The sequence below is a fragment of the Balaenoptera musculus genome, chromosome 7 (genome assembly GCF_009873245.2).
Source record: "Balaenoptera musculus isolate JJ_BM4_2016_0621 chromosome 7, mBalMus1.pri.v3, whole genome shotgun sequence".
In the NCBI taxonomy this organism is placed as follows: Eukaryota; Metazoa; Chordata; class Mammalia; order Artiodactyla; family Balaenopteridae; genus Balaenoptera; species Balaenoptera musculus.
In genome coordinates, this window is record NC_045791.1 from 108,325,996 (window position 1) to 108,348,157 (window position 22,162).

At 51.6% G+C, this 22,162-nt stretch overlaps 1 protein-coding gene across 5 annotated transcripts in view; it reads left to right on the forward strand.

Moving 5' to 3' along the window:
• The first annotated feature begins 10,617 nt into the window (after positions 1 to 10,617).
• Positions 10,618 to 22,162, forward strand: part of AGAP1 (ArfGAP with GTPase domain, ankyrin repeat and PH domain 1) — a 549,508-nt gene continuing 537,963 nt past the window's right edge. For 2 of the 5 annotated variants that reach the window (XM_036857335.1, XM_036857336.1), the window contains exon 1: positions 10,618 to 10,850. In XM_036857335.1, the coding sequence (XP_036713230.1) occupies positions 10,688 to 10,850 (163 nt within the window). In that variant the 5' untranslated portion in view covers positions 10,618 to 10,687. The remainder of the gene's footprint in view (positions 10,851 to 22,162) is intronic. The other 3 variants (XM_036857338.1, XM_036857339.1, XM_036857337.1) reach the window with 2 other exon arrangements.

The following is a 22,162-nucleotide window of genomic DNA, read 5'->3' on the forward strand; positions in this document are numbered from 1 at the left end:
GTTGCAACATGGATAAACTTTGAAAACATTATGATAAGTGAAATAAGCCAGTCACAAAAAGATAAAAAACTGCATGATCCCACTTACAGGAGACACCTAAAATAGTCAGATTCACAGAGACAAAGGGTAGAATGGTAGTTGTCAGGAGCTGGGGGGAAGGGGGGAGGGGAAGTTGTTGTTTAATGGATATATTGTTTCAGTTTAGCAATTTGAAAAGAGTTCTGGAGACTGAATACATAACAATGTGAATATACTTAACACTACTGAATTGTGTACTTAAAATTGGTACCAAGGTACATTTTATGTTATGTGTATTTTACCACAATGGAAAAAAAAAAAAAAGACTTGCCTTAGGAGACCCCAAGCCTCCACCTAGGTTGGGGACCTTGTCTTGCCCACTTTGTCCTGGCCTTAAACAGAGGGGTCTGTGAACTTGGATGAGGAAGCATTTACATCTTTAATTTCACTAAGCTTTAATTAAAATGTGGTATTTCCTTCCATTACAGATGTAAATAATAAATCACAGAAGTATCAGCAGTATCTGAGACTTTGTCACTGAGAGAAATCAGATTCTTTCCTATCACAAATGTTACAAATTCCTTAAAATATTGTTTAGGTTTATCAGCAGTTCAAAGTTCTATTAGTAGACTGGCTGCTACATCTTGTTAATTAATATGTTAATAAAGAAGCACATATATTCCTATATCATAAACTGTTAAATATCTTGATAATTCTAATTCAATATAACTGGTTTCCTTCATAGTCCTATGTATTTTATTGAATGACTTTTAGAATATTAAATTAAATTTTAGATAAAAATGAGAAGAGCTCACAGTGCTTTAATGTTCCACAGAGAGGCTGGGTTTTTTGTTTTTGTTTTTTTGGGAGGCTGGTCACTAAGCATGTGTTGATGTGGATATATCTGAGGGACAGCCCATGATATATTTCACTGAAATATGCAAAGCCCGTGTCTGTTTCCGTTGTCCTGTCAGCATCAGTGGAAGGCACAATCAAGGCCCCCAAAGATGTCTGTGTCCTAATGCTGGAATCTGTGAAAACGCTACCTTAAGTGGCAAAAGGGATTTTGCAGATGTGATTAAAATAAAGATCTTGAGATGGGGAGATTGTCCTGGATCATCAGTGGACTCAAAGTAATCAATCACAAGGTCCTTTAAAGAGGGAGGCAGGAGGGTGGGAGAGAAATTTGAAGATGCTATGATACTGGCTTTGAAGATGGAAGAGGTGGCCACACACCAAGGACCGTAGGCAGCCTTCAGATGCTAGAAAAGCCACGCAAACAGATTCTCCCCCGGAGCCTCCAAAAGGAGTGCAGGCCTACGGACACCTTGATTTTAGCCGCACGAGACCCATTTCAGGCTTCTGTCTTCCAGAACTGAGATAATAAATAGGTGTTGTTTTCAGCCAGTAAGTTTGTGGTAATTTGTTGCAGGAGCCATGGGAATCAGATACCACATGGAAACTGCAGAAGAGTTATGCTTAGCAAAGACACCCAGAGAGAAGGCGGGGGTGGGGGGGTGAGAGGTTTCCTTGTATGTTTGTCCTTCGAGAAGTAGTACTTCCTTGCTGTCTTCACAAAACAACAAAAGTTTCACAGAACAACTGTTACCTTTAGACAGCACTCACCCCCACTACCTATGATGCACTGATATTCTATTCTATTTGTTCTATTCTGTTCTATTCTATTGTATTCTATTCTATTTGTTGATAAGATTGGTTTTGCAACCTCTTAAAGAATCGTGACCCATAGAATGCATCTCTGAATAACAATTACTCCTTAATTTAGGAAAATATGGTGATTTTGTGTGTGTGTGTGTGTCCCCAGACCTTTATCCAAAGGAGTAAAGTAAGTTTCATAAAGTGTCGTGGTTTGGGGCAAATTCCTTCCTGGTGATTCAAGACAACTGGGGCCGTGAGGAGAGGAGCAACTGGCCTCCAGAGAAAGGAGGGCTCGAGGGCAAAGGTCAGGAGTGAGAGCTCCACGTGGCAGAACCAAGACACTTTCCAGAAAAGTAACATTCAGGGTTCAGCTTCAATTTGCTCCCATCTACCCTGAACTCTGACTTACCCCGTCCCACTTTCTGTTGCCCCAAGCTTTCTAAGAGTCCTCAAGAACCGCACTCCCATTTCAGTGGCAGTTGGAGAAATAAAGCTTGGATTTCATACAGGAAACATTTTGCATTTTCAGTGGGATTTTGAAAATCTTGATAAAATCATATAGCATCCATTATTAATTTTAAGGATAGCCCATAAACATGGAAATCTTTTTTTTTTTAAATAAATTTATTTATTTATTTTTATTTATTTTTGGCTACGTTGGGTCTTCGTTGCTGCGTGCAGGCTTTCTCTAGTTGTGGCGAGCGGGGGCTACTCTTCCTTGCGGTGCGCGGGTTTCTCATTGTGGTGGCTTTTCTTGTTGCGGAGCACAGGCTCTAGGCACGTGGGCTTCAGTAGTTGTAGCACGTGGGCTCAGTAGTTGTGGCTCGTGGGCTCTAGAGTGCAGGCTCAGTAGTTGTGGCGCGCGGGCTTAGTTGCTCCGCGGCATGTGGGATCTTCCCGGACCAGGGCTCAAACCCGTGTCCCCTGCATTGGCAGGCGGATTCTTAACCACTGCGCCGCCAGGGTAGTCCCATGAAAATCTTTTTTAAATGACCTTGAGCTAAATAGTACTATTGCTCATTTTGTTTACTCTGCAGATTAGGAAGATATTCTTTTAACCCTGCAAATAAGCACTGACTGACCTAAAAATGTAAGTGCAAAAGAAATGAAGCCTTTAAAGACTGTGTTCATCTGTGTTTCTGTTTTCCATCCCTTTGCCTCAAGAGCTGTGGGGGCCTTTGGGGGGATTCTGAGCATGTTAGTAGTAGGTGACTTATCAGGTTACACAAATCTCATGAGTTTCAAAGGCTACCTGGTACTGAGGGGTGTGGGTGGGTCCAAGGCTGATTCTGGGAACCCAACATTTCTTTTGAAAACCCTTCTAGTTACGCATAGGTAGCTTCAAATGCAACTACTATTACACTTGACAACCCCAAATAGTAAACAACAAGTGCATACTGAACACTGGCAGCGTCTGTTAGTGTGTTATAGGCAGAATAATGTCCCCCCTCCACACCCCAAAGATGTCTAGGTCCTAACGCCTGGAACCTGTGGATATGTTACCTTACGTGGCAAAGGGGAATTAAGGTTGCAGATGGAATTAAAGTTATTAATCATCTGATCTTGAAATGGGGAAATGAGCCTGGATTATCAGGTGGGATCAATATAATCACAAAGGTTCTGACAAGTGGGATGAGGCAAAGGAGGGGGTCAGAGTGATGTGACGTGAGAACAACTCAACTCACCTTTGCTGGCCGTGAAATTGATGGAGGAGGGGGCCGCAGGCCAGGGAGTGCAGGCAGCCTTAGGAAACTGGAAAAGACAAGGAGGCAGATGCTCTGCAGAGCTTACAGAAAGGACCGTGATGTCGATGCCTTGATTTTAGCCTGATGAGACCCGTGTCAGACTTCTGACCTGTAGAACTACAGGATAACACATTGGTGTTGTTGGTGGCAGCAGTAGAAAACCAATGACTCTGTTTCAGAAGGTGAGTCATGGGCACCAGATAAGGGCTGCCTGGAGAGGACAAGCAGAGCTGATGGGGGAACTGGATTCTCTCTCAAGGGGGCCCTTATTCAGGGCAAATGTCAACAAATGATGAATCAAGAAACAAAAATGTCATATATTCTCACACACGTATCAAGATTCTCATACATTTGCACAGGTTCAAGGATCCCCTCTCCGTTAGTGTCTATTCCTGTAGAACAAGTCACTCTCAAATTTAGAGGCTTAAAACAACGATAATCGTTTATTATCTCTCAGAGTTTTGATAAGTCCAGAATTCAGACAAGGCACGAGAGAACAGGTTGTCTCACGCTACCTTACCTGGGTCTCAGCTGGAAGACTTGAAGCTTGGGAGTTAGAATCATCTGAAGGATCTTGTATTCACACGATCTTGTAGCCTCTCCATGTGGCTTGGGCTTCCTCACAACATGGTGGTCAAGGGCCAGTGAAAAGTGTGGAGGAGGGGTGAGAAAGATAAGACCAGTAGGAGGTGTATTGCTTTATATGAACCATCCTCAGAAATCCTGCATCACTGCTTCTGCTGCCCTTGATGGCTGGGAAAGTTACACGTACAGAAAAGGTGGACGCTGCCCCTCTATTTCTTCCCTTAGAGAAGTGGAGTAAGTCAGATCTGGATTATTTGCTTACTATGGCCTCGTGAACTTGGGAAAGTTGACTGTAGCTCTGATAGCAATAATAATCCAATGTTTTAGGTGTTATAATCTATCTTTTACAGAAAAGTAAACTGAGGCTTATAGAACTCCTTGTTCCATTGCTGGGATAATACCTGCAGTTGACAAAGCATTTGCCCACATACCTTATTCAGATGTTCACAACTGCCCTGTGAGATGTCACTGCTTTCTTCCCTGGGCCAAACAACTGAATGAAGAACACAATTTCAGCTAAAGGGCTCGATTACATGGCCAAGGATGGCGTGCTCCACTGCACTAATAGCCAGCTCTGCACTACCTTCCAACAGTAGGATTATACAGCCACACCTTTGCCACATAACCCTGCAGGGTCCTCTCATGGTGGGTGGGGTGTTCTTCCCTCCCCTATTCTGGGCACAGTCCTGTGACCTGCTTTGGCCATGGGGATGTCAGCAAATGTGAAGAGTGCAGAGGTTTGAAATGAGCTTGCCCAATGGGGCTTGTTCTCCTGAACTTTCCCCATCACTAAGAGACGCACATGCCTCCTGAAGTCCTGCAGTGCCAGGAGGAGAATGAGAGCTACGTGGAGTAGAGAGGCATGGCCCCGCAGAGCCCAGTCTAGATCAGCCTAGAGCTCAAACTGCAAAAATGCCAACACACTTTGTGTGTGTTCTGGTCCTCACCCCAGAGTCATTTCCTCAGAGAGCAAAATGCAAGATAAGGAAATTTTATCTTGGCCCTTTCTGAATTACCCCTCTTTCTGGTCCCTGCTCTCCTCTCCTGCCCTATGTGGCCCCTCCCCACCTCCATCTGGAGCCCAAAGCCTTCGTGAGATGCTAGTTCCCCGCAACGACCCTCTGCTTTCTGCAGATGACCCTATGAGATGAAGCAACCTCTGTCATATTACAGTCTACACACATGTCAAATAAAAATCTCAGAGCTCCCCAACCAAGTGTGCAAAGTAATCTAATGAAATCAATTCAAGCTCAGGTAAATAGATAAAGCAATAAGAATCCAGAGACACAGAATATTTTATAAATTTTCTAAATCACTTCTTAGAGATAATTTAGGTGGAATAGCTATGTAGCTATGTGTAAGGGCACCTGTGCAGGCTTGGGGGATGGGGAGCATTTTGATGTTTAAAATTATGACAATAAAGTTTTTCCCCTGGAGGACACAACTCACACCGTTTCATTTCAGGAGAAAGTAAAGATATATGGCTAGGCACTAGCAGAAATGCCCTAAATTTACACTTTTACTTAGACATGACCGGAATTATTCATCCAACTGTAACTCAGTCACTGAATGTTTGAGTGTGTAAACCCTGTGTTCATGTGCGTGTGTGTGTTGGGGGGGTGGTTCACGGCCACCTTCATTTATAACTATTTTCACTCTCTGTTTACAATCTCTGAGTTGGATTCAGAAATTGAACCCCAAAAGCAATGCCTCTTCTACAGACAGTCCCCTGGAATGGAGGCTCTCTAAGGGCAGGCATCATCTTTTTCATCTTTCTATTTCTAGAATGTAGTACCTGTCTAGGACAGAGTAGGTGATCAAAGAAGATCTGTTGAATGAATAAATGAGAGAATGAATGAATGAATGAATGGGATGGTTATCAGGCTTTTCCTTGATACTTCTGGTGACAGGAGAAATTCACTACTTTGAGAGCCAGCTTGCTCTCACAGTAAAGTTTTCACTCACAAATTAAAGTCCCTGGAAGGACTATCATATCAAAATTGGCCCGAATTCTTGGCTGTATTCACAGTAAATACCACTGGGTCTCATGTCGCTAGAAAAACTAACTTTCATTTCAATTCAACTAATATTTATTGAACACCTACTATGTGTCTGGTATGATGGGAAGGGAGCCCTTACCTTAGGAGAGATATTTACTATTTTTTTTTTTTACTATTTTTCATCAGTTAACTTGTTGAATATTTATTGCCCCTACAGTGACCAAGGACTGTGCAGAAGAGGGATGGTCCTTGTCTTCATGGAAATTACAATTTAATGGGGGAAGCCATTAATTTGATAAGCATTTATTGGGCACCTACTATGTGTCAGGCACTTATAGGTGCTGGAGCTAGAACAAGGAATAAAGCAGATGGAAATCCTGGCCCTCATAGAGTTTATATTCTGGTTGGGACACAGAATACACCCAAGATAACTAAGTAAAGTATGTACTGTATCAGATGGGGATGAGTGCTAAGAAAAAATTTAAGCAAGTGTATTAACTTCCTATTGTTGTTGTAACAAATTAGCACAAACATAGTGGTGTAAACAACACAAATTTATTATCTTATAGTTCTGGAGGTCACAAGTCAGAAATGAGTTGATAGGACTGGATTCCTTCTGGAACCTTTAGGAGAGAATCCATTTTCTTGCCTTTTCCAGCTTCTAAAGGCCACTTATTTTCTTTGACTCATGATCCCATCCTTCTATCTTCAAAGCCAGCAGTGTAGCATCTTCCAACTTCTCTCTCTCCCTCTCATCCCTGCATCTATCCTCATAGCTCCTTCTCTGACTCTGACCCTGATGCCTCCCCTCTTATAAGACCCCTTGTAATTACATTGGACCCACCCAGAGAGTCCAGGATAATCTCATCTCAACATCATTGACTTCATTGCATCTGCAAAACCCCTTTGCCATGTAAGATAACATAGTTATAGGTTTCAGGGATTAGGATGTGGGCATGTTTCGGGGCCATGATTTTTCCTGCCACAGCAAGGAAGGAAGACGTGAAGTGTTGGTGAAGAGGGATGCCATTTTAGACAGGATGTCAGAAGAGGCCTCACGGAGAAGGTGGCTTTGGAGTAATGTGTGAAGGAAATGATGGAGCTGCTGAAATTGCTGGGGGAAGAGCATTCCTGACAGAGGAAACACCATGTGCAAATACATGAATCGGGTGTGTGCCGGGTATATTTAAGGAACAGCAAGGAGGCCAGGCAGCGTGGCTAAAGAGGGGAGAATGGGGCAGAAGGACAGATGCTGTGGTGGGAGGTGTACCAAGAAGCTAGGGGAGATAATCCTCCCTAGGTCTCTTGCACTTCTGCATGTCTGAGTGAAGAGGCATGGACTGCCTTTGTTCTTTTTAAAAAATTTTTTTGGCTGCATTGGGTCTTTGATGCTGTGTGTGGGTTTTCTCTAGTTGCAGCGAGCAGGGGCTACTCTTCGTTGCAGTGCACGGGCTTCTCATTGCGGTGGCTTCTCTTGTTGCGGAGCATGGGCTCTAGGCATGCGGGCTTCAGTAGTTGCAGTATGCGGGCTCAGTAGTTGTGGCACGCAGGCCCTAGAGTGCACGGGCTTCAGTAGTTGTGGCACACGGGCTCAGTAGTTGTGGCTTTGACTGCCTTTCTTCTGAACTACCTTTTCAAGAACTTTTGTAGAGCAAACAGCCTTGGGAGATGAAGATAGGGTTTCCTGTCACAGTTATAGGGCAGAATGCTTACTGCCCATATAAAAGATTGGGGTTCTCTAAGCTCAGGGTTCCTCTCCTATAGGTCAGTCCGCTATATGCGCATCTGGACCTCTTGGCCCTCTGGGAACTGGGGCTCTGTTAACTACCAGCTCATGAAAATGCTGATCCTCTAGCTACTACTATTGCTATGAATAATAAAGTCCTTTGTTTCTGACCTGGGAGGGTCGTGTCTTTGGCAGGCTACCTTGTTAGCTTACAAGTAGGGGGAACCATCACACCCCGCACAGCTCTTGATAGGCTCTAGTGTGTGTATGGCTTTGGAGACCACAGTAAAGAGCTGAATTTTACTCTGAACGGGACAGGAGTCACGGGAGGGTTTTGAGCAGAGGCTTAACATGACCTAACTTGGGTTTTATAAGGGTCACCAGGGCTGCCTTCTTGAGAACAGACTGTAAGGGCACAAGATAAGAAGCAAGGAGATCAATTGCCAGATCAATTTCCTAGCAATAACCCAGAGGCAAGATGATCACGACTTTAGCAAGTTGGTGGCAGTGGGGTGGTGAGAAGCTGTGAGATTCTGGATCTTGGGGAGGTAGAGCTGACACTATTTGGGGTATGGGGGAGAGAGGCATCAAGGATGGTTGTTAGCCTGAGCAAAAGGAGGCCTGAAGTTGCCCATAACTGGAACAGAGAAGATTTCAGGAGGAGCAGGAGGAGGGCATAGCAAGAGTTCAGTTTGAGACACGTTAGATTTCAGTTGTCAGCGGGCATCCAGGAGACGCTGAGGCAGCGGTTGGATATGAATTTGTGATTCAGGGTTGAGGTCTGGGCTAGAGACATGAATTTGAGGTTCATTAACCTGTATATGATATTCACACCCAAAAGACAGAGATTCCCTGCTTATAGAAAAGAGACCCGGAGATGAGCCCCAGCGGCTCTCCATATTTAAAGGTTACAGGAGTAAGAGGGGATCACAAACCGGACTGAGAAGCCGGGAAGGTAGTGGGAAAGCCTGGTGATCATGTTATCCCAGCAGCCAGGAGAAGGGTTCAAGGAGGGGACCGACCAATGACTGCTGATACGTTAAGTAAGATGAGGCCACATTGTCGGCATCTCAGTTACTACGGTTAGGTAGGATGAGAGCAAAGCCAGAGGCATATCACAGAGGGAGCCGTGAACTCTGCCTCAGGCATCAGGGACCCTGCTGGGATTTGGGGATAGGGAGGAAGGCATGAGCAAGGGCTCAGAGTGCTGAAGGTGGTCGGCACATTTGTCTGGGGGAAGTGTGAGCCCAAAGAGTGTAACCCAAGCAGGCTGGATACCAGGGTGAGTAAGCCACAAGCAGGCTGCACATGAACCAGGTGAAGGCTCAGCTGGCTTTGATCAGGGATGCCAGGGCAGCGGACTCGCGTTTCCAAAAGGTCACTTGGATGGGCGGGGGCAGGGACCAGGCCGGTGCGCACAAACTTGGCGCCGGTGCTCAGCACATCTGCAGCTATCCGGTTTGCCTCGAACCTGCGGAATTAGCCTTCTGCGCGCGCTGGGCCCACTGCTGCAGTGCGGTCCGGCCCCGCGGGGTCCCGGGCGCTGAGCTTACGCGGGGATTGGGGTGGGTGAGCAGGCTGGGGACCCACATCTCAGTTTGCTTGTTTTTTTTTTTTGTTTGTTTTTTTAATTTTAAAGGAAAAGGATGCCTAGGGAGACTCCGTGGTATTTCACAGCACCTCGTGTCCCCGTCTAAACTTCACTCCTGGCCTGTGAATACCCACGCCGCCACGGCTAAGGAGGCTCTTCGCCTTCGGGAAGAAATTTAGTTTATTTAGAGGAAGCACTCGTGTCACTTTCGCAAAAGGAGACAGCAAGTGAAAACTGGGGCTGGGGGGAAGGGAGGCAGCAAAGTGCGGTCGGGGGACACGGCGAGTCGCAGAGGCTCCTCTAGGCAGCCGCTCAGAAACAAACAAAAACGCGGGCGGGGTCGCGCACCGCCTCCCGGGTCCCGCGGCGGCGGGACAGCCGCGGGGCAGCACAGAAACTCGTGGAGAGGCTGGGGCAGGGGCCCGGCCGCGTCGCGGGTCTGCGAGCCCGTCAGCCCAGCCGCTCGCCCCCGGGGCCCCGGCCGCACGCGGGCCCCGGGCGTCGTGCGCGCCTCGTCCCCGCGGTCCCGGCGGGGCGCCGACGCGGCGCGGCGCGGACTACAAGTCCCAGGAAGCCTAGGGGCAGGCGCGGGGCGGAGCCTGGCGCAATTCCCCGGGATCCGGCGCGCTGGGAAGCGCCGGGGAGGACGCAGCGGCGGCGGGCGGCGGGCGGCGAGCGGCGAGCGCGCGGGCGGGCGGGGCGCGGGCGGAGGCGGGGCCGACGTGGGCCGGAGCCCTGCGTGCCAGGGAGGGGGCTGGCCGGGCAGGCGGCGGGTGGCGCTCGGCGCGGGCTCCGCGGTTTGCAAGGCGCCTGCGGCTCGGTCCCGGCTCGGCGGGCGGCGCACGGCGGGCTCGGCGCGGGGGCCCCGGCGCGCCGGGCGGCGCAGCACGCAGCGCGCGGACCCACGCCGCGGCCGGGCGCCCCGAGCGGCGCGGCCGCTGCCCGGGGGCCGGCCCTCGGCGCCGGCGCTCAGAGCGCGGCAGCTGCCTGGGCTTTAATGGCTGCTCGGCGGGGCAGCGCCTAGGGGTGGAAGGCGGCTGCGGCGCAGGAAGGCGCCCGAGCGAGCCTCCTCCGGGGCCGGCCGCGCCCGCCGCGGCGCTCCATGGGGGCCCGCTGACCCGGGGCGCCGGGGCCCGCTCGCTCGCCCGCCCGCCGGCCGCGCGTCCCGGCCATGAACTGAGTCGGCGGGCCGGCCCCGCGCCTGCTCCGCCCGCTCCTTTCTTCTCGCGCCTCCTCCGCCCGCCGCCGGCGGGCCCGGCTCCCCGGGGGCTGCGGCGCCCCGGGCTCGGCGGCCCGCGGGCCCCGGGGCGCGGGGCGGCGGCGGCGGCGGGGGGCGCGCGGCTCCGGGCGCGGTGCCTGCACCATGAACTACCAGCAGCAGCTGGCCAACTCGGCTGCCATCCGGGCCGAGATCCAGCGCTTCGAGTCGGTCCACCCCAACATCTACTCCATCTACGAGCTGCTGGAGCGCGTGGAGGAGCCGGTGCTGCAGAACCAGATCCGGGAGCACGTCATCGCCATCGAAGGTGAGGGCCGGGCCGCCGCGGGGCTTCTGGAAGGCGCGGGGGAGCGGGCGCGCGCGTGTGTGTGCGTGCGTGTGTACACACGCGCCGGGCCGTGGCACGCGGCTGCCCCGCCGAGTGGGCACTGCGGTGCTTCTCACCCCGCAAGGCTGGGCGAGAGCGGAGGGGGAGGCCGAGGGCCGGGCGAGCGCGCCGCCAGCTCTGCCAGGGAAGATGGATCGCCGGCGATAATGTGCTAATGGGCAGTAGAGTCTCCGGTGAGAAAGTGGTTCCGTGTGGCCGCGTCCTGGGCCACCCGAGTGACCCGGCCCAGCCCAAGCCCCGGGGCAGCCGGAGGGGTTGGCGCCACCGGACCGCGACAGGTTACCAGGCTGGGGCCGAGCGTCTTGCTGGACGTTGAAGAGGTCTTTTGAGAAGTGTTGCTGCTGGGGGCGAGGCTCTGGCTGGGGTGTTTAGGCGGGCAGGGCCAACCCCTTTGGTGTCTTTGGCCATTTCGGGGGCACAGTGGAGAGAGCTGACCTTAGCCGGAGTGGAGAGCCAGCCCCCGCTGCAGGCTGCATCGTGTCCCGGTGCTGGTCCACCTGCCCCTGTTCAGAAGCTGGCTTCTTGTATGGCGTGTTTTCTACCAGAAGTCCTGGGTCACATCAGAAGAACCCTCCCTGGGGGGGTCTCTCTGTCACATACCTGGCACTGGGAGGCCACCCACCCTTCCTGCAAGTCAGGCGAGGCAGTGATCCTAAGGAGCCCTGCAGCCGAGTTCTGCCTCTCCTGGGCCTGTGCTTTCTCGGGTTTACCATGGCTGTTATTTCTCTGCTACTCAGCTTCCGGTTTGTTCCCTTGCTTCCCTTCTCACTGCCATTGGCCAATGATGGTAAAAGAACTGAAGGGTGGGTTGTCCATAATATAGAACTGTTCTGACCCAAAGCCACTCTGGCCGCAGTTGAGGAACACTGGGAAGGTTCTAAGGCCTGGCAGGAGTGTGTCGGGAGCCCAGCCGCAGGCATCGCCCCGCTCCCCTCCATCTGCAGGTGAGGGGGCCGTGGCCTCAGGAGAGCGTTGCTCTGGCGCTGTGCTGCTTGAGCTGCTCACCCCGGAGTGTCTTGGTTTGACGCGTGACCAGTTAGGTGGGGAAGGTGGATGTGGCGGTGCTGATCCTCTTGGCATTTGGCAGCCCCGTGGACTTGAACAGCATCCCGGCCAGGATGCTCATTGGTCGCCTGCATCCACAGGGGACTTGCTAATCCCGGGGAGGGTCTGAACAGCGCTCCAGCCTTATGTGGGCCTGGCTCTCAGAGCACCTGGCCGCCCTGTTGGCGATTTAAGATGCTTCCAGATTCCTCGAGAGGCAGAGGCTGCAGTGTGGCTCTGACAAGACTCGCGGGAGGCCGCGGGACCGGCACACGGTTGCTGATGCTGGGTGAGCTTGCAGAAACGTCCCTCCAGAGCGGGGCTCTGGCTCCGTGGCCACCCAAGTGAAGGGCTCCTGTGCCTGTTTCCGCTGTCTCTCCGCAGCTCTCTGGCAGCATCCATAGGAGTCTGATGATGAAACACTTTGAAAGCTGGTGACTAGTACTGAAAGCACCTGGCTGAGAGCACCTAGCCTCTGTGCAGAGACCTCTGGCTGAGTGTGATTCATGCTGCCTCGTTTTCATTTCCCTTCGCGAAGCCCAGTTCTGGGGTCTCGGGCACCCCCCGCAAAGCATTTTGACTTTCTAGCAAGAGGATGTGGTTTCATTTTTGTGTTCTTCTCCTTCTTTCCTAAAAAAACCAAAACATTGTGTGGTTCCTAGATGGTGGTTTCTGGTAGCTTGCTGTCTACCTGTACTGTGTCAGAGTTTAGGCCCCTTCTTGGCTAGAAACCTTGTTATCATTAATAAGATGCAGAATCAGTGATGAATCCTGCTTGGGACTTTGGCAATGCTATTATTTTTTTGTTAGAAAAAGGAATGTTTATATCGTGTCAGGGCTGTGGTTAATTTAATGAGGCTTAAGAACCATTCAAATATGATTCTGTTCTTTGCATTATTATTAACAAGGATACCACTTTTTACTTGTATAGAACTTTAGCAAGCATGCTCTTGCATTCATAAGCTGGATGTGGGGCTGTACCAACCCTGTGAGAGAACGTGGGCCAGCTTCATTCAGTGAAGGATAATGACCTCCTGAACGTGTGACTGAGGTCAGAGTCGGGTCTGAACCAAAGGATCCTTTGAACCTAGGTCTGCAGCCCCCTAAAGAAATATAATGCCCCTCCTAATGAAATGTAAGTTCATTTGTTATAATGAAATGTTCTCACACACTACCAATTTTAAGATACGGTTGTGATTTATAGCTACATCATTGATATTTTGGAAATTGAGAAGATTGCTCAATTGTGGCAGGATGACATTTTTCCTGTGAGGAGAGAAACATGCAGAAACAGTTTTGTGCAATTGTGTAGGATATGGGTTCTTCACTCACACCGAGTAGGAGACCATTGCCGTGGGGTACGGAGACTGCAGACGCGTTTAACTCTGTGCTGTAACTGAGTGTGCGCCCAGAGGATCACAGTACCTCTAAGAAACACACGCAGATCTGCCCCTGCCTGTGAACCTTGCAGGTGAGGATGGTACAGTAGCAAAACGTAAACCTCTCTGAATTTTAAAATAAGACCGTTTCCAATCAGGAAAGTATATACACGTCATAACAAATGGTTTAAACATCGCTTGCCTCAACAAACAGAAAATTGCCTGCATTTTAGAGGAGATGCAGCTAGGCTTTTTTCCTTCCTCTGTGTGTACCTACGCAAAGTTGGAGTCATACTTACAAAACTACCTGATTAGCATAAAGTGAGCACTTTTGAACGTTATGAAACAATTTCAAAGATACGATTTTTCACGTCGGCGTAATATTCCAGCGTTTGTGCCATAATTTACTTAAAATTTCCCTGTTTTCCGGAGTCTTTCAAGAATTGTTGGCTGTTGGAGTGAGGAGTGGGCTTGTCAAAGGGGAGGGTGTTTCGGCTAATGCTTATTTCACAGCGATTCTAAGAGGGTCTGGACTGGAAAGTCTCTTAATGATGGGCCGAATTGTATATATTTTAGTCGAAAGAGCTCACCGAGATCCCCAAATCTGAATGGGTCTGTGACCCTGCTTGAAGGCATGGGGAATGTGATTTAGTTCTCAGTCCTGTTTTAAAACATGACCTTGCCAAAAAAAAAAAAAAAAAAAAAAAGAAAAAAATTAAGTGTTTTTTCAAAACTTTACTTCGGACTTTGAGAGATTTATTTTTTTTCTCCAGTCTCTGGAGTTTAAGGAAGCATTGCCTGTTGTTTTCAGATTGACCTGGTCAGATTTCTGGGCTGTCCCCCAGGGGCGTGGCCGGCACCCTGGGTGTCCTCCATGCCTGGAAATGAACGGGGACCAGCCTGCCTCCTGGGTGAGCAAGCATCTTGCCTAGGGTCCCCCCTCCAGTTCTCCTTTAAAAAGCCCACCTGGGGTTGATGGGGTTGAGGTGAATGAGTCAGCTGCCTTTCTTGTTAAATAAAGCTTGTTCTTCTAGTACGGGTAAAGCCTCTGTTAGCCATTGCACCTTGTAATTCAGCTTGCCTGCCGCAGAACCGTGATGCAAACGATAACCCGGCCAGCTCACTCAGCCGGGCCGTGGTCGAGCCCCTAACCAGCATTCATGCCTCCACGCTTACCAAGCAGCTGCTCGGGGAGGGGGGCACCGAGTTCCCCACTGGCCCTGCCGGTGGTTTGCGTGGCTTCCTGGGAGGGCTTGGGGAGGTCACAGTGGCCCAGTGCTCGGCAAGAGAACTCCGCCTGGCACCCCTGGTCAGGGCACTTACACAGGGGCGTTGAAGGGCTGAGCCCCGGCATTTGGGGAGCCTGGGAAGATGGGGCAGGGAGCCCCTTTCATCCCATGATGCAGCAGCTCTGTTGAGCGCCTGTGTACAGCAGAGCGCCGAGTGCTTGACCTGCGTCATCTCAGTCCATCCTGTGATGATTCCATGACACAGATGCCACCTTGGAGGCCCAGAAAGGGTGGGAAACTTGCTGGAAAGAGATGGGCTGGGCTGGTCAACCTCATCGCTGGCTCTCTAGCCCTTTCTGAGCTAGGAATGAAGTTCTTGGTTATTCATTGTTCCCACAGGCTGAGTGTACAAACCATCCCAAGCACGTGTCCCCTTTACCCAAGACAGGAAGGGGTAGCGGATGTCGCCACTAACCGAAAGCCTCACGCTCTCTGTGTGGTTGCTTACCTCGGCAGAACTTCTGCAAGAGTTTGTTTGCCTGTAAGAATTTATTTAATCTGGTTGGGGCAGGTGTGTGTGTTTAAGGAACAAATCCCTTCTTCCTGCCGTGAATGAGGCATAACCCTTCCGGGACACTCTTGGCCATGTTTGTAATCTTTCAGGCTTCATACGAGCTGTAAGTTTGGGGCCTTTTCGTTATTGGTATGAGTGCCACAGTCTCCTCCTTCAAAATAATTCTCGGGTGGCGGGCCGTCACTTCCAGGTGAAATTTCATACCTTAACGGCCTCCGACCCTTCCAGATTCCGGGCGTCCCTTCAGCCTGGCTGAAGTCAGCATCTTCCCTGTCTGTCCCAGGCCCCAGCTCCCAGCAAGGACTGGGGGCCCTTCGAGGAAAATCAGGTCGTGCTTGTGTTCTGTCTCCTCAGGGATGCGGTGTGTCGTGTCTGGCCCTCGGGGGACGCCCGGGAATTGTTTGTCGAGCGGGTGACTTGTCAGAGGGGCTTGCGTTTTCTCTGGCGTTTGGGTCCTCTTGCCCCTCACTGGTGATCTGAACAATGTTGAGCCTCTGGCAGAAGTGACGGTGTTTTGATAGTTGTCACAAGAGCACAGGTGTTAGGGCCGGGGTGTTTTTGGGTCTGGTGGATTAGCCTGGGTGGAAACTAAATGCTGTGTGGTGTTTGGGTGGAAATGAAGTTTTCTCTAGTGCATGTAGGGGAAGAAAAAGATGTGCTTGCTTAATCCTGGCAACTTTTTCAACCTGGCTCTCGGCAAAAGGGTGGTGTTTCTTCCTCCTGGGTGTAAGTGAATTTCAGACGTAGCGTCGATACCATTGATAGGGATGGATGAGTGACAGGCTGGGTGGCTGACGTAGTATCTTCAGTGGAACGTTGAGAGCCTTGGTCCTAGAAGTTAAGCGCGCAGTGGAATCACATGGAGGGCTTGGGAAAACAGGTTGCTGGCCCTGCCCCCAGAGTTTCCAGTTCTGTAGGTTTGGAGCAGGCCTGAGAACGTGCTTTTGACAAGTTTCCAGAGGATGCTGGTGGTGTCGGTCCAGGCACGGCACTTGGAGAAGCATGGCCGGGGAGGGGAGGGAGCCCCGGCGGCGGCGGCGGACTGGGCGTCGCCTCTGGGCCAGGGCTCCGCGCGGTGCTTTCCGTCAGCGGAGGGGCGTCCTCCTGTCCTTCCCTGTGGGTGACAGCAGCCCAGGGCGTTGCTTCTGGTGACACAGCTTAAACGCAGTGGAGGAGGCCCTGAAGCCCAGGTTCGAATGGGTTCAAGTCCAGGTTCACTCTGCTTCCACGGTGCTGACGCTGAGCGCCCTGCAAGGAGCGTGGCTGGTGGGTGGTGGACATTGCCAGGGGCATCGCTTAGGGCGGGAGACCGTAAATCCCAGTCCGGGGCTCTGTGGACTTCCCTTCCTGTGTCTCCGCTCTCCTGTGTGTTTAAGTGGGGTTCTTCCGTATTCACTTGTTATGATAATTTGGCAGGTGATACATTTTGTTTTTGTTGTGCAGCTAAAAGAGCGTTTCTAAACAGGGGAGCTGTATGTTATTAGCAGCTTAAGAAGGCTGTGTGAGGAGCCTGGTGGAAGTGACTCAGAAGGGAGAAGCAGCCCTGGCAGCTGCAGGAACCTTCACAGCGGAACCTGGAGCCCTGTTACTACCACCTCTGTTGTTGTTGTTGGTTTTTTTTTTTGTTTTTTTGGTCTTAAACTGAGTTTTTATTTTGTTAAGACTAAAATCTCTTATTTTGCATCCTTTTTTCCCGTGTACCCTGCAGGTGTTTACAGTTGGTGCATCTCGCTCTGGCTTGTTTGAACTACTGATTTGGTCCTGTCTCTTGTTTCTCGATGTTCCAGCAAACCCGTGTCCCCCACCCCTCCCCCGCACCCCGTGCCCAACGCTCCAGATTCTTTGAGGCCTTCGCCGAAGTGATTGAGTTCGGCAAAGCGGATCAGGCTGAGTTATTTTTAAAATCCAGGGTTGGGGGTTCTGATCTGGTGCTTAGCCGCATAATTCCTACCCTTTGTTAAGTACCTTTCTCTGAGAAGGAAAATGTACTCTGCAGATGTTCATCTCTAATCTCTGCAGCATCTGTGATTCTCCTCGGGTTCTGAGCACCAGGCCCGGTGTGTGCTGCCCTGAGCCCCGTCCTTCCGGGAGCTGCGGGCCTCTGAGGCTGAGGGGGACGTTGGCTCCCGTCTTGTGGTGTGGGAAGCGTGCACACCGGGTCGCGGTGATGACCCATCCGGGGGCAGGGCTGGCATCGCAGTGGGTCCCACCCCTCCACCTCCCTGTGCTCTCTGCTCACGACTGACCCAGGCCGGCGGGTCTGTCTTGGTTGCATGTGGCGGCCAGGGAGGGAAGGAGAGAAGGCACCTGCCCCAGCAGAAGAGATTTGTTACTGGACCCTTTGAGCAACCGGCCAGAGAGCTTGTCTGTGTGCGAGGTTGGGACATTTCCACAAAGAGCGGACTAAATATAGGCCGGAGGATTGGGCCCAGGGCCCGAGTGGGGGCTGTCATCACTCTGATACTGTTTCTCCCACTGCTAATCAGAACTCGCCACCGGCCCTGAACAGGTGGCCACCCTGAGCTCTCTGCGAACAGACTGGTGTTTTTGTTTAACCAGGGGCTCCTTTGCAGATGTCACACTTCTCCCGCTGTTTGATGCGGACTGTCTTCTTTTGGGCTGCGGTGTTGGAGTGTTTGTGCAGTGTTTCTACACGAGCGACTGTGAATCTTCAGAAACTGCCTATGCCGTCTGGTTGTCATTAGCATCCTGGTTAGAAGCTGCTTTTTTTTTTTTTTGAAAGTGTGGGAAACACTTTTCATGGTTCTGGGAGAAGAATTCCAAATAATTACCGGCCATGTTCACAAACGATTTATGTTTGGTCTTAGAAATGTCAACATCCAGCAGGCTTTTGCAAAGACAACCATGTCCCTTTCCAGCTTAGCACACAAAGCTACTGTTACTGGATCCTCAGATAATAGTCTTAAAGGGGGAACGGTATCTCCAGGCAGTGAATTTAGTTTTCATTCAGTGAGTTTGAGGTGATATGGACATAGTCTACCAGCAGTACTGAGCATATGACAGAAAAAAAAATTTTTCGTGAGTACCTACAACAAAACAAGACCCATCTTAGTGTCCTGAAAGAGTTTTTATTCCTTCATATTCTCTGTGTGAGGGCAGATGGTGGCCGTCAGCAAGGTTTGGTCTTATAGATGTGGTAGCTACTGGCTCCCTTTTGTAAAGAAGTAGAAGTGGATTTGGAGAGAGCGGATTGCCCTGAGAGTCTGCTGTTTGTGTGTCCAGTTGTCCTTGTCTGAGAGGGGAGAACTGGCGTATTTTCCAGGGAGGGGACTTCCGTGGGCCTGCCTGCCTGCCCTTTGCTGTGGTTTCCAAAGATCTGGGTGCTGCTGTGAGCAGTGACTCAGTCTCCTCCTGTCCTGACACCGCTCCTGTCAGGTCAGGCTGGTGAACCCTAATTTCAGACAAACAAACAATTGTTTCAGTTTTAGCTTCGACGATCAAGCCTGGATCTCTGATTTTCCGTATGTTACTATTAGGAGTTTGGGATTGGAGGGATTGAGACCACTTCAAACGCCCTAGTTTTTTTGAGTGCTTTTTTTTTTTTTTTTGGCATAGAACATAGATCCAGAAGGATGCCCAGGTCATAAGGGAGGGCGTTTTCACAAACTGACCACACGGGTACATCCAGCATCCAGATCAAAAAACCTGAGTTGGCTAGGGCAGGGCGAGACTCATCTGTATTGCGTGTGGTTGGAGCTGGTTGCCTCCGTTTACTTCCCTGTTCTCCCGATGATGGGCATTCGGGTGGTTTTGTGTTCGGGGCTGGTGGGAATAGGGCTGCCGTGCCTTTGGTGCCCACGTGTCCCCGTTCCTGTTGGGGGGTGCACGCCGGGGAGCCAGCGCTGCGTCCTGTTACCCCTTCTCGCAGGTCAGCGCAGCTGCTCCTGCACCCGCTCCGTTGGGGGCCCCCGTCTGGAGACCTTTCCTTGCTGTTCAGGGCTCATTGCAGACACTCAGGATGCGGCTGCCTGCTGCCTCTGTCCTTTGCTCCTTCTTTCCAGCCGTTTGTCCAGAAACGAAGAGTCAAGTGCTTAATACGTTTCTGGCACTGTCTTAGGCATTAGGTTCTTAGCTCTGGATATTCTATAGGCTCTTCATTCCCTGTTAGTGGAATAAGTGTAGCTTTGTAAGTGGAGCTGTGAGAGTGAAATCCTTCACCAGGAAGTGTTTTCCTTGAAACTGTGGATGGCGCTATTCCCCCGGGACTGGAACGGGGTCCCCTCGGCTCTCCCTGGCTCCTGCCCGACATCAGTGGTCAGTGGCGGTCCTCCTGGCTGAGCCCAGACCAGCCCCGAGTCCATCTCACACCTCGGCGCCGGGTTTTAGGTGACCTGTGCGTCTCTGTTGGCATGGGAAGGGAAACTCCTTGTGTACTCCCCGTCCAAACTGATCTGTGGTCTTAATGGTCACGTATTAGTGCTCTTCAGTCTCTGTGGTTCGTAGCAATTATGCGGAGATACAAAAGGGAAAAAGATCAGCGAAGTGTTGCCAACTCTCTGTTACTCCCAAGGGGTTATTTTCTTTGTTCCTCCGGCTGTGTCCTGGGAGCCGCCCATCCCCCTCCACAAAGGCCATGCTCACGAGGCCAAACCCGGGAAGCTGGTAAGGACCCGAGGGCCTGAGAGAGAGAGCGGGGTGTGTGCTTGTGTGAACGTCTCCAGTGGCTGTACAAACGCAAATATTTATTTCGAGGGATGGGGGTTGGGAGGGCCGGGCTTACCCTCACTTTGTTTAGTATGGGCAGTGGCCAGTATGAGAATCAGTAGACCAGATTTTATCGAGCACCGACAGTGGGCAAAGCGCTCTCTTTGCATCTGGGGGTACAGGCAGACGTGTGGACTTGGAGCCCCTCTCCCAGCGCAGTCGGGCCTAGCCCAGGAGGCCACACTGGTCCAGACTGGGATAAGCAGGTGGTGTGATGCAGGGGAGGGGAGTGGGATTAACTGGACTTGGGAGCTGGGTGGGAATCAGGCAGTGGAGGCTTTCCGGGCGGGTGGGTAATAGGAGTGGAACATCCAGAACCCATTCTCTGCAGCCTGCGGGGACCTGGGGAGGAGAGGCCGGAGGATGGAGAAGAGCCCGGTGAGCCCCAGAGAGCATGCTGGGAGCACTTTTATTTATTGGGCCGTGGAAATTACGGATTATGGATATCCATTTGGAGAAGGTTGTGCCGTGATGCTCGCCTGTTACCAGGCAGGATAGAAATGGTGGTGGCGGCCGGTGGTGGTGGGGAGTGGCAGGGAGGGTCCACAACTGGGCTGTCGGGCTTCCCTGGTGGCCCAGTGGTTAAGAATCCGCCTGCCAGTGCAGGGGACACGGGTTCGAGCCCTGGTCCGGGAAGATGCCACATGCCACAGAGCAACAAAGCCCGTGTGCCACAAGTACTGAGTCTGCGCTCTAGAGCCCGTGCTCCACAACTACTGAAGCCCACATGCCTAGAGCCCACGAGCCACAACTGCTGAGCCTGCACTCTAGAGCCCATGAGCCACAACTACTGAGCCCGCATGCCACAACTACTGAGCCTGTGCTCTAGAGCCCACGAGCCACATCTACGGAGCCCACGAGCCACAACTGCTGAGCCCATGAGCCACAACTACTGAGCCCGTGTGCCACAACTACTGAGCCTGTGCTCTAGAGCCCGCGGGCCACAACTACTGAGCCCACACACTGCAACTACTGAAGCCCGCATGCCTAGAGCCAGTGGTCTGCAACAAGAAAAGCTACTGCAATGAGAAGCCCACGCACCGCAACGAAGAGTAGCCCCTGCTCGCCACAACTAGAGAAAGCCCGCGTGCAGCAACGAAAACCAGTGCAGCCATAAATAAATAAATAAATGAATTAATTAAAAAAAATTAAAAAAACAAAACGGGGCTGTTGCAAGGGGAGGTGGGGGCCTGGGCAAGGGAGCAGGGAAACAGAGATGGGCCCCCGAAGATGCAGGTGCAGGCCTGAGGTTGCCTGTGAGTCTCGGGAGGAGGGAGCGGGAGGAGGGAGCGGGAGGAGGGAGCGAAGTTTGACGCAGGGAACGCAGGACTGGGGCCGTGCTGGGGGATTCCACCTCCAGGTGCCCTGGAAGCCCTAAGGTGTGGGCCGGGGGGGTGCTCAGCCACAGCAGGGCGGTTACCCGGTTCCCTGGGATTGGTGGTGGGAGGACCCTGCCCCTGCAGGGTGGGCTCGGGTGTACAGATTCACGAGTCACGCCCGTCTGTCATCCAGGCTGAGGGGCAGGCATCTGGGATGTACGGCAGCCAGTTCCTCCCCTGCAGAATCTTAACTGGGTGTCTGAGGGGCACGGCAGCCTCTAAGGAGTACAGCTAGCGTGCATTGCTCTCCAGGAGCTGAATCAGTCCGCGGGGGGACGTGTATGATTGAGCCTGGGCTCTGGTGGCCCTGCGGTCCTGCTCATCCAGCCAGGTCGTCTCCTGGCCACCTGTGCCTGCCCCAGAGCACGTGTCCCATGGTGCTGGACTGGTGCCTAAATCTCTTCTGTGTCTGTGTCTCCCTCTCTGTCTCTGTCTCTGTCGCTATACTGTATCTGTCTATTAGGTGTGTATTTATTTTTTCACTTTATGGCTTTAATCCGTAGACTTGTAGAGCCACGTGCTGGGAGCGCGGAGGCGAACAGGCTGCTTGCTGTGTAGGTCAGGGCAGGCACAGGCTTCGGGCCGGGTGTGCAGTGGGCTGGGAGGGCTGGAGGGGGTGCCCTGAGGAGCCCAGGAGCTCCTGCAGGAAGCGCTGTTTGAGCCCCAGAAGATGGGAAGCTAATGCCATTTGGGGCAGGGGGTCGCTGACCGGGCATCTTGGCATCTCGCTTCCGAAGGAGGCCTTTGGAAACTCTCGTCTCTGCCCGAAGAAATCTCACTGTCTTCACACAAAAAAGTGTGTTTCTATTTTTTTTTTTTTCACTTGAATAATTTCACTTTTACCCAGGTTTCTCAATTTGGACTTGCTCTTCTGATCATCTTATGCTGGGGCATAAAAATA